General features: G+C 51.8%; 1 protein-coding gene across 1 annotated transcript; it reads right to left on the bottom strand.

Moving 5' to 3' along the window:
• Window positions 1–17: 17 nt before the first annotated feature.
• LOC134420290 (acetyl-coenzyme A synthetase 2-like, mitochondrial) lies at window positions 18–10524 on the bottom strand. Its single transcript, XM_063160315.1, has 14 exons — window positions 10212–10524; window positions 8742–8838; window positions 7403–7602; window positions 6755–6930; window positions 5993–6145; window positions 3804–3951; window positions 3355–3492; window positions 3114–3206; window positions 2605–2717; window positions 1984–2110; window positions 1190–1317; window positions 886–949; window positions 414–538; window positions 18–325 (listed from the first exon to the last, which is right to left on the bottom strand). The coding sequence occupies exons 1-14, from the start codon at window positions 10522–10524 to the stop codon at window positions 149–151; spliced, it is 2052 nt and encodes a 683-aa protein (XP_063016385.1). The 3' UTR covers window positions 18–148.
• Window positions 10525–12039: the final 1515 nt, after the last annotated feature.

Genomic DNA, 12039 nt, shown 5'->3' on the forward strand with positions numbered 1-12039 from the left:
GGTCTCTTGTGTTGTGGAGAGGTCAGTTCAAGACTGGAATGCAGGTGTGATCTGAGAACTTACTGGCCACCACTTGCTTAGTGGCTTTTCTGGATGTTTCCCTGGTTTTACAGTGAAGGAGGAGGAGGTGGCTGCTGGCAGAGCCAAGCTAGTGGCCCTTCTGCTGTTCCACAAGGTGCTTGTGTCCCTCTATGATCTGCTGCACAGCCTCATGGTCATCCAGGGTGGTTAGGTCCCCAAGCTCACTGGCCTTGTCCTCCACAATTTTCCGTAGCACCCGACGCATAATCTTCCCTGAGCGTGTCTTGGGCAGCCGGTGTGTGACCTGTGACGGGGAGGAGCAGAGTCAAGGCAGAGAGAAAGGGTTCAGCCAATCTGCCAGTGTGGGTGTTAGACCAGTTTGCTTGTGTTACCTGAACATAATCTGGAGCTGCATACTTAGCAATCTTCTTCGAGATGAGCTCCTGCAGCTCAGCAGCAAGATTCTCCTGTGTGTAGTCACCGGCCTTCTCCTTCAGCACAACAAACACATAGGCTCCTGGCAGGAGGACCACCAGGTCACTGAGCACGCTGCATACCATGCCCCTGAGACCTGCCTGGACCTAGTGCCAGGAGAGCCCCTCTCTGCTGGTAGCCTCAGGGGACACTCTGTAGCCAAAACCACGTGCTTTTGGCCACACAGAAGCACTGCTGCTGCCACCCTATGCTGCTGCCACCTGAGGCCAAGCCTAGCTGGTTGGTGAGCAGGTGCAGGTTGTGATGGATGTGCTGAGATCCCCACTAACATGCTGTATGGTGTGGACACAGCACTGCTACCGGTCCCACTTCCCACTGCAGTGCCATAGCCCCAGGAGATGTTTTGGGGCAGGAAATAAAGCATCTTACCTTCTCCCTTGATCTCATGTGGATAGCCAATGACAGCAGACTCTGCCACTGCCACATGGTGATTCTGGAAGAGAACAGGGCAGGGCTTTGACTCAGTGCTTTTGGCAGGCTGGCTGCCTCCTGGAGCTGTCCTGACCTGACTTGGCTGCTGCAGCCCACAATAATGTAGGGGAATAAGGAAGGACCTCAGACGGCCTCTGCCCTTTTTCCTTCCTGCCTCAGTAGGTCTGCAAGCACTGATCTTTTCCTCCTGTCCCTGACTGCTTTAGTTTGGATGGCTTTACGTCCCACCCATATCTCTTACCACAATATTCTCCACCTCTGCAGTGCCCAGCCGGTGTCCACTGATGCTAATGATGTCATCCAGCCGTCCTGTTAGCTGGTAGTAGCCCTCACTGGTACAATACACACCATCCCCAGTGAAGAAAAATCCTGCAGTAGCCAGAACCATGCCATAGTCACTTGTTGGAAGGAGCATGTGAGCTGCTCAGCAGCTATACTCAGCTGTATTTCCCTTCCTCCTCTCTGTTGGCTTCAGGGCCCATGTACTCTGCTTCTTCCTCAGCTGCTCAGGATAAATGTGCCCACCTTCCTTAGTCTTCTGCCTGTGTTGGTCCTGCTCTATCATCAGGCTCCTGCCCTCATTCTGCAGTGTACTGGCTAATGCTGTGCCTGTCTCATCACCGTGTGCTGGGGCACTTTGCTCCAGTGCAGGTGCCTGTGGTCTTGCTGATTCTCTTCACATTACATCAAGACAGACACACACTTTTGGGCTTGCTCAGTGCTCTGGGTGAGTCACAGAGACTGACAGGGTTTGCAAGAGATGCAGCAAGGGGTCTGTGCTCAAGGGGACTGGAGGCAGAAGGACAAATCCACTGCCTTAAAACAGTGTGTGATCCAATTGGGAAGGTTGGTGAGGGGCAGTGCTGTGATATCAGACCTAGGGAGATGAAAGGCCCCAGGACTGTAGAGGGTCTCTGGAAGAACAAAGGAGCAATACCAGCTCTCCTGAATCCTGCCCCATACAGAAAGCCAGCAAGTGGACCCAACCATACCCAACCAAACGTGTGCAAGTGTCTTGCTACATGTTTTCCTTACCTGGATAAGAAGTCAGGTAAGTTTTCAGAAATCTCTTGTGGTCATTGTAAATGGTTCGTGCCATACCAGGCCAGGCTTGTGAGATGCAAAGAGCTCCTGAGACATCATTTTCCAGAAGGACATTTCCCTGTGAAATAGTTACCTTTTAGTAACCATGGCTGAAGATACTTGGGATGTTTAGGTACTGCCTGTTTAACAATGCTGTGATGGAAATCAGGGAGGGCAGTGAGGAGGGTCCTGTGTGCCTCACTTCAACAGGACAGGCTTAGTCTCTCCCAGCATATGCCTGCAACAAAATGCCTCCCATGGTGGGATGCAAGGCCTCTCCAGGGAGACTGGCTGTCCCTGCCAAGCCCTATCCTTCCTGGAAAGATGTGCCAGGGACCCCAAACACAGCCTCTCTGGTCAGGACAGTGCAAACTGGACAACAACTCAACTTCTGCACTAGCTGGAAGAACAGCTTCCCTGTTTGTCCCTTTCCAGTAAGGATGGTTGCTGTCTAGCAGAGATGAGCAGGAAAGAGATGCTTACAGATTTCCACTCCCATTGGCAAGTACACACAGCAAGCACCTGGGGGAAAGGGGGCTGAGCCAGCAGCTGGACTGCAGGTTATAAACATACCTTGTCATCCAAGAGGGAGGGGCTGATCCCAAAAAAGGGTCTCATAGCCATTCCTGGAAGGATTTCAGCTCCAGGATTAGAAGGACGGGGTGAGATACAGATGCCTCCTGTTTCTGAAAGAAAAGAAACTGTAAGGCTCATCAAAGTCAGGGATAAGATGAATGCCAAGTAGCACTGCTTGGCCAACAGCATTTGTCCTGTCACTTACTACATACTGCACAGGCTGGGGCTGGCTTTGCCAGAGAGCTGGGGAAGGAACTTTGCAGAAGCATGATTATGCTCATTTAGTTCAGCAGGGATCTGTTGAGAGGTACCCTCAAATCCCCATGTTTATCTAGGTTAGCTTTAAAGGCCATTTTCCTCTTGTATGTTTGGGTGCTCAAGGGCCCTCACAGCCTTGCTCATACAAGACTGTCAGCAACAACCACTATCACTTGGCCAGAAAAGCAGCAGGGCACTCCCAAAGCCTGGGAGAGCAGAAGCTGGAACAAGGAATCAATGCATCTCACCAGTTTGCCACCAAGTGTCAACTACTGGGCATCGTGTCTCGCCGACCACACGGAAGTACCATTCCCACGCCTCCTTGTTGATGGGTTCCCCCACTGCAAGGGGAAAAACAATGGGGCAGAGCAGAAATAGTGCAGTCTCCTGACTCTGGGGTCTCATGTGCTGCTACTCTTGGCATTTGTGTGAAGAGGCACAATGTGATGTCCAGGGATTTGCTGCCCCAGCCCACTTTGCTGCACTTACCTGAGCCAAGCATTTTGAGAGAAGAGCGGTCGTACTTCTTCACCCATTCATTGCCGTACCTCAGGAGCAGGCGGATGGCCGTGGGTGCCCCATAGAACTGGTTAATTCTTAACCTCTCCACTGTTTCCCAGTAGCGGCCTGGAACAGAAACAGGGCCACTAAGCATCCACACAGGTCCTCCCAGCCCAACACCAAGGTAGAGAGAGAAGAGGCGAGAGCAAAGGCTCTCCAGCAGCACCAGGACCCCCAGCCAAGTTAATTGTATGGTGGGAAGGATGGAAGCAGTTCAGGAGCAGCAGCCCCTTTTTCTTTACATCACCTAGCTCTGCTACCGTTCCTTCTGCAGGGAAGGAGAGGGATTAACAGCTCCACCCCTGGAGAAGCAGCAGTGGCTTCCTAAGCAGAGGAAACGACTTCCCCTTGCAGCTCCCCTGAGTCAGCTCACTCACCAGGGTTAGGGTAGACAGGAGTGCTCTCAAAAAGGACAGTGGTACCACCATTGCAGAGGGGGCCGTAGACCACATAGGTGTGTCCCGTGATCCAGCCAATGTCTGCCACACAGCCAAAGATGTCCCTGTCCTGGTAGTCGAACACGTACTGAGCAAGAAAAGAGAGGCAGTGAGGGTTTCACCTGGGCCTGCATTCCTGCAGGGGGCACAACAGGGAGCAGTGTACTCTCTGTCAGCCCTAAAATTACTGTGTTCTTCTGTCTTCCTACCACCCCTGCAGGGACACCTTCTTCCTGCAAAGAGTTTCTTTAAAAAAAAGGTCAGAAAAAATAAAATTAGGTAAACAAAATTGAAGTTAAATAAAAACCAAAACTGTGAAGATGCAGGAAACAGACACTTAAAAAACCCCACATACAAATTTTCTCTTTTCCAATGGTAAGAGATACAGCTTTTCTTTCCTTTTTCTGGTATCTAGACAAGGCTGATCCAAGTATCCTGTAATACCCAGAACCTTCTGGGTAAGAAAAATACATCTGTACTTATGTGACCATGTGGAAGGAGAGGAGTCGTAGGCAAAGGCAAAGTGATAGAGGACTCCATGAGCCTCCTGTAGGCACTGCTGGACTCCAGATGGACAGTAAACACTCCAAACCCCCTGAGCTCAGCAAGGAGCCCAGCACAGGAGCAGTGAGGCAGCAAGCAGAGGGACCATGTGATGCCTTGGCCCAGAGCAACCCCAGCCTGCCCACAAGAGCTGGAATCTCTCCATCTCAGCTGGGTGAGTGCAGGGCTGTGCCTGAAGGCAGAAAGCAAAACAAGCTCTTCTTCCCACTGCCCCATTTATTCCTCAAGAGACCCTTGGCTGCAAGGCTGGAACATGAAGGAATGATGACTACGCTGTGCAGGGCAGAGCTGAGTGCTGTCACATTGGCAGCAACACAACCAGCTTCTTAAAGCACTCTTGATTTACTCAGTGCCTGGAAAGCTTCCTAGGGGCTACTCTCCCACTAGCCTATCACTCCTTGCTGTCTCCTCTGATTTCTGTGGTTTCAGACCCCACTCTTTTCTTCCTGCAGCTCCCTGCTGACTTTCATCTGGGGACTCTGGGGCTTCAAGTGGTCAGAAGTGCCATGATGGAAGCTTCTCTTAGTTCTTCTGTCTCTTTTTAGTGGAGCAGTGAGTTATGGTAGCAGCAGTCTGCCCCATCCAGCTGAGGGATCTGAGTGTGCCAGCCCTGTGTCCAGGTTTTCAGTGCTCCTGGGAGCTAACATGGCCACACGCTGCACTGCCATTCTGAAATGACAGCCTTGGCTCCTGCAAACCTCTGAGGGTCTTGAGAGGGTCACCCATCACACTGGGCACAGCTTAGTTCACAGGAAAGCCAAGGGCTCCCACGCCTCTGCACACCCCCAGGAGGTATGGCCTTCAGCACTCATGGCTAACAGAGAAGAACAGCCAGTCCTGAGCTTGCTTTGTCCCAGGGTGTGTGCTCTGAGGCACTACTGGAACTGCAGTCACACTCAGGAAGAGCCAGATCCAAAGCTAAGGGGCTGTTCAGGTAAGAGCTCCCTCTTACATGGAACCTCATATTATGTCACAGGAATGCTCCTTCCAACCGTTCCTACAGCCAAAGGCATCTCTGTGCTGGGCTCAGTGCCCTTTTATCCAGTTCTAAGTTTGTTTTGGGCATTTGTTGTGGTTAAAGGTTTTCCTCTTCCCGAAGATGACCCACACTCTTCAGATACAGACCCTTTGTCATGAAGGCACTCACCAGCTTTTACAGGTATTGCACATGGTCTCCTCCCAGAAGCACTGCCTTTGCTCTCCCACCTGAGCTGGGGTGGTTACACTTAGGAAAAGCCACAGTTTCTAGGAACCAATTGGCTTTTTCCTCCTAACTCAGTAATACAAAATCATTCTTGCAAGGCTGAGTATCCTGTCCAATAGCTCTGTTTAGTGTAGGACAATGAAAGAAGAAAGCCAAGAAGGTAGCTCAGAGCTCAGTATGTATTTGGGAGACCCTGCTATGGAGCACTACCTATAGCCAGATGTGGTCTGCTGGGGCTTGGAAGGCGTCCCAGAGGCTTTGCACTGGATAAAGCTTGTAATGAGCAACAAGGAGCATGTGTCTTCCCTGCACTACCTATGAACTGCTGGCTTATGAGCACTTTGTGGCTGGGATCCATTACCTTGTGTGTGAGAGCAGCAAACAGCAAGTAACCAGCCTGGGAGTGAACCAAGCCCTTGGGTTTGCCAGTGCTGCCTGATGTGTAGAGAAGAAACAACATGTCTTCGCTGTCCATGACAGCAGGCTCACAGTATGCATCCTCCTTCATCATCTCCTGCAGGAAAGAGCACAACAGTTCTCTCAGGGTCTCACAGCCTTGTGTCATCCCCACACCTGCTTGTGCACCTTTCTCCCAAGTCTCCCTCCCCTCTGAGCGCTTGTAGAGAGCACCCTGCTCCCTACAAACATCTTTCAGAAGAAATGGATGGCAGGGGCTCACCTGTTCAGAAGTTGTGCTCCGTGCTGGCAGCCTAGCCACCCTGTGTGCTATGGATAATTGGCACATGCCAGGTCAGCCAGCAGACCCCTGTGTGACAGTGTAGTAGCAGTCCAAAGCTGGATTCACAAAGTAGCAGCCCATGTCTCATGTGTTTCTAGGCCCCTGTCCACCCTCCTATGTGCTCTGGCTTGCACTGCCTGCCCCTGGCATACAGGGCTGGTAGTGTGGGAAGACACACCAGTGGCCATTCTAATGGTTACTGGGACTGTCCTGAACTTGTGTGCAGCTCTGACTGCCACTGCTGCTATGGGACAATGTCCCCAAATTCTGTTAATGCCAGCAAAACTTCCATGGCCAGGTGAGATCCTCTCCACCCAGTGTCCCTGCACCCAGAGCAAGCACTTTGCCCAGGAGAAGTGGCAAAATGGCTGGGCAGCCTCTCACCTCCTCCAGGGGCACATCTAGAGCTGTCATGGGAACCTTGCTGGTGGTCCTCATGGAAACCAGAACCCGTTTCACTCCAGTGCACTGCTTCACAGCCTGGTCCACTGTCTTCTTCAGCTCAATAATCTTGCCACCTCTTAGCCCCTGGTTCACTGTAATCACTGTCTCTGACTGGGCTGCAGAAGACAGAAGAGCCACATAAGCAACCCTGCCCCTCTCACCAGTCACAGAGCAGTTTGGCTCTGCCATGACCTTTCACCTCTCTCTCTGTATCCCAGCCTTAGTACTTACTCATGTCTTCACTTAACAAATACAGCAGCTTTGCATCTTGGTTTTCCATTCATTTCTGCCTGTGTTGCATCTCCTTACAGGAGACATTGTATCCCAGTCCTTGAGTCCCATGCATGAAAGAGAAAACCTGTTCACCCCATGGGCTGGGATGTATTTAGTGAGCTCATGCCATTTATTGGGCTGCTAGTACCTGCTCCTTGACTATACATTATGTCAGGACACTCTCAGAGAGCCCAGGGAGTCTCACTCAGAAAACCTTTGCCATCCCCACAACCCTGAGCCCCATGAGCAGCTGAACCAACAAGCTCAGCACTGTCCCCCACGGGAAACATGTCACTGTTACCCATTGCCTCTTACCATCCCTGATCCTGTCAGCCAGGGACTCTGCACTGAAGCCAGCAAACACCACAGCGTGCACGGCCCCGATGCGGGCACAAGCCAGCATGCTGGCCACTGCCAGTGGGCACGGGGGCATGTAGATTGTCACCCTGTCACCCTGCTTCACCCCTTGCCGTTTCAGGGTATTTCCCAGGCGGCACGTCAGCTCCAGCAGCTCCCTGCCCAAAGAAGCAATGGCACTGTTAGAGGCTTTCCTGCAGATCTTACCTGCATGCATAAAGAGTCATAAGGACACAGCTTATATCCCTACATACCCTAACCCTCCTCACTCTGGAAGACCATGGGAGAGCTGTAAAAATCAGTGGGAAGGAAAGAAGAGAGTGTCTAACACAGACTGCTATTTATGGAAAAGACATAAATTAGAATGATTTCTGTACAACAACAGCCACTGGCAATTTGTCTGGCTCAGCAAACCCACAACACCTCAGCTGACTTTCTCAATGACAGCCTCCACATTTCTTACCAACCTGCACAACCAGTGTGACACTACCCTGCACATCTGGAGGTTACATGTGAGAAGTTAGATATCTTTCCCCAAAACAGGGTCCCATGCTTAACTAAAGCTGAGGTCAAGCAAGAACAGCAGCTGTAGGAAAGCAGTGAGCAGAAAGATGCCTCTCTCAAGAAGCATCACTCCCAGAAATCACAGCTTGGCTGTCAGTGAGTCATTTTATGGAAGGGCTCTCCATGCATAGGGATTGGCAGGAGTCACTGGCCATATTTGTCGTGTGAGGCCTGAAGTCAGAGAAGACAGAGGGACTTGTTTGGTGTGCAGAGGGATTTAAGTGAATTCTGTGGCAGTGACCCAGAGAGCAGGCAATTTAAGCTGGAAGGTGGGAGGCCCCAGACCAACCTAGCAGGGCTGGACAGGCAGCCACCCCAGAGAGCCAAATGCAGCAGCACTGCTGACATGAGGATGAGTGTGGGATTTCTCAATGCTCTTGCAGCTGTGAATTTGCCTTCCTTGCAGACCACTGACCGAGAAGTTTAGATAACAGGAACCTCGGTGAGAAGGCACACATGTGACTTTCCTGTGTGTCTTACCTACAAGCATTGCAGGGCTGCCCCAAGGGGCTTATATCTGCCTCCCCAGCTGGGCAGGGACTCCTCAGGGCCCAGGAGATTTCATCAGGCCTGAAGTTTCAGACCAGCAAAAGCAAGCCAACAGCTGCCATACTCTGAATCTGTGTGAAGGGACACTGCATTCCCTCACATGACAGACATCAGCAGATCAGCCCTGTGCAGTGTTCATGCATGCTACCACATGCCTCTGATATGTTGAGAGGTGATTACTGACCTGTATGTCACCCGTACCTCCTCTCCAGGTTCATCCTTCTCCCAGATTAAAGCCACTTTGTCTGGGGCTACATGGACGTGACGGTCCAGACAATTCACTGGAAAGGAAAAACCAGTATCATTGACAGGGCAACACTCAGTGCCTCTTACCTCTCATAAAGCCAGCACTGCCTGTCCCATTTTCAGGTCAAAGTCAGGGCTGTGTGTGAGTCTTCTCAGCATTAGCCTTGGGCAACCTTTGTGGATAGCAGCCAGGAGATAACAAGCACCATCCCAAGCCTGTTATGTTCCTCAGCAGTCCAATACCTGCCAATTCCCACTGTCAGCTTCCTCCTTACCTGTGACCTCATGCAGTCCAGAGCAGAAAACACCTGAAGAAGTCCCTTTGGGGGTCACATCCCAGTGCCCTCAGAGTGCTGACAAACATTAACCAAGCTTCCACTCCATCCAGCACTGCCTTGCAGCTGCCTCCGGGGTGAACCAGGGCAGTTTTTAGTGGTGGTGGTGCTCCTAAATAACAAATGTATGACAAAGGGAAGCTCTGCACTGGAAGGCTGCAGAGTGCATTCATCCAAGATGGAAAAGAGCCAGGGTAAATACAGAGTGCACAGCTCCTGGCTTTCCAGGGACATTGTAAGCTGAGGCTTTGGCTGCAGATCTTCCATGTAGTTTCCCACATTGCTGGCAGCTGCAGTTTCCTTAGAAGCCTTGTTCCACTCTCTGTTTTCCTTAAACCTTTTTCCTAAAGCCATGGGATGATGCAGCAGCCCCAGTTTGCATACCAACTTTTTTCTCCTGACCATTTGTAGTTTTCCAGGAGAGAAAGAAATGCATATAAAAGGAGAAAAAGTAAGATGTCAAATCCCAAAGGCAAATAACTCCTGCTCTTGTTCCCAAATAGATTACATAAGATCTGATTTTCTCAGAGGTCTGTCTTGTATTTTGAAGACAGGGACCAACAGCACTGTGAGCAGGACACAGTGTCACCACTCTGTGTCTTATTCTGACAGACACCCTAAGCCAATAGCCCCAGTGCACAGAAAAGGCTCCCACTACAGTGGTGACAGTATGGCTCATTTCTCCTGTATTTTGCCTTCCACAGATACATCTTGCCTCTTCTGAGCAGGAATGACCTAGAGCAACCCTGCCTGCTGAATGCACAGGGTTTCAGGCTTAGTGCCTATGGTCCTGCAGGACAGAGCTACTGTGCTGCAGTGGGATCCAAGGGAGAGCAACCCAGCTCCCAGCACACACCAATCCAGCTGTGACCTCTCCAGTGAAACCCAGCTGCTTCCTTAGGGTTAGCCACACTTACACTACAGCCACTGCAGGACAACTGGAGCTTTTGGGGATCCCCCTCTCTCCAGACCTTTAACTCTGTGTTCTGCTGATACATTCCCAGGGCTGAAGTCACACACATGGAAGCACCTGCAAGCACTTGGTATGATCCCTTGTCCATCTCCTTCCTTACCTGACACATTCAGCTGCCCCCCCAGGAACCAGGATACTCTGCCCTGGCACAAGTCACAGTCCTGGACAGAGTGGAAGGGGGTGATCCAGGTGAGCCGGCTCCTTCCTAGTGTTCCCCAGAAGATGTCACTCTGCTCCACTGACAGCTTGTACAAATCCTGGTGGTCCTTGGGTCTGGGGAAGGCAACAGCTTCAGGCATGTAGGCAGTGAGAGGCCCGTGGCTCCTGGGTCTGGCAGCCACCAGCCCAGAAGGGCATCTGGGAGCCTGAGAAAGAGCTTTGAAGCAGCAGGTCCTGGCCAGCAGCCTGGCCATCACTGCAGGTATCTGCCTCTCTCTGAGGAGATGGATACCTGCAGCCCTCACAGCTGCTCGGCACACCTGGCCCAGGCAAGGCTCAGGCCTCTGTGCAAGGTGGTCCTGACTGGACACAAAGCAGCTCTCTCACACAGGGAGCCCGGGCACCCCTTCTGCCCTGCCTTGTTCCTCTCCTCCTCTCTTCCACAGCACTATGGGAAAAAAGAAATTCAATCACTGTAAGGAAGGGGAGACTGTAGAAATATTTGACTGAAAATAACCTTCATGCTAATCTGAGTCCTGACAGCAGTTCTTGAACAGGAGCCAAGTTAAACGTATGCCTGGGCTCTCCTCAGGGGTCAAGGTGCCTGGGCCAGACTCCAAGAGCCTGCTCCTTCTCTCCTGGGGCTGCATTGCATCCCCAGAGCCATCTGTTTCATCCCCACTTGCCTCCCTCACCTCCATCTATTCATCACCATCCTCTCCCTTGCCTCTGCATCCCCCCATCCTCTGCTAGCCACAAAGGCACCTTGGGGCACATCCCTGTAAATCTTAGGGCCACCCCCATGGTAGTCATGAGTGATGGCCAGAATTAATGCCCATTTCTGGCACAGCACTAGGCTGTGGTGGGCCAGGGAAGGTATTTCTCACCTAGCTGTCAGCTGCAGGAGAGGAATATTGCATCCCATCCCACCCACCTTGCTGGGTGGCTGTCAGAACTGTCCCTCTGGCAGGTTGGGCTGGGTTCTCTGCCTCCTCCCAGCCACTACAGACTGGCTGTACCACCCACCAGCTGGGCTGGGAGCATTCAATGAGGCCATGGTGGAGCAGCTGGGGGTGGTTTGACATGAAGCATTGTAGCCCATCTCCTCATGCTGACCTCCCACCACAGCAGAGCTCAGCTGCCTCCCTGCCTCCAAAGAGGGTTTTTTTTCCCTACCTTCCTTTCCTTCAAGCCCTATATAGATAGGTTTTTTAAGGTAGAATTTGCAGGATTCCTTAATGTCATTGACCAAATTCCCTTCTCTTCCTAGGGGGCACAAGAGAAGAGCAGAGAAAGGCTCTCCCTGCAAGTAGGGTTGTTCTCAGCCATGCACATCAACAGCAGAGATGACAGGGTTAGGAGATCTCCTCTTTGCTCTTCAAAGTGCAACACCACTCACAATCTATGGAGCTGGTATGTCTGGTGGACAGGCTTGGACACCAGTGTGGGAGACAGGCACCACTTCCCATCAGGTGCACTCATCCCAGACCAAAGACACCCCAAGCTTGGTGGGACTTACAAGGGCCCTGTCCCCTGGGGAATCACAGACTTTGGGCCTACAGCCTCTCCACAAAATCAGGCCAAGCAGCCTCATTGTTCCACAAGTCTCTTATTTCCTATGCACCTCAGCATTCTCCCTGTCCCTGGAAGCCACTAGGTGTTCGCAGCAGAGCGTTCCCAGATTCTCTCAGCCGGGCAGGCGGGGCCTTACCTGGGTCCTGCCCTAACACAGGCCTGTTCCTGTGTTGGGGAGGAGCCCAGCGGCCGCT

This window comes from Melospiza melodia, chromosome 6 (genome assembly GCF_035770615.1).
Source record: "Melospiza melodia melodia isolate bMelMel2 chromosome 6, bMelMel2.pri, whole genome shotgun sequence".
In the NCBI taxonomy this organism is placed as follows: Eukaryota; Metazoa; Chordata; class Aves; order Passeriformes; family Passerellidae; genus Melospiza; species Melospiza melodia.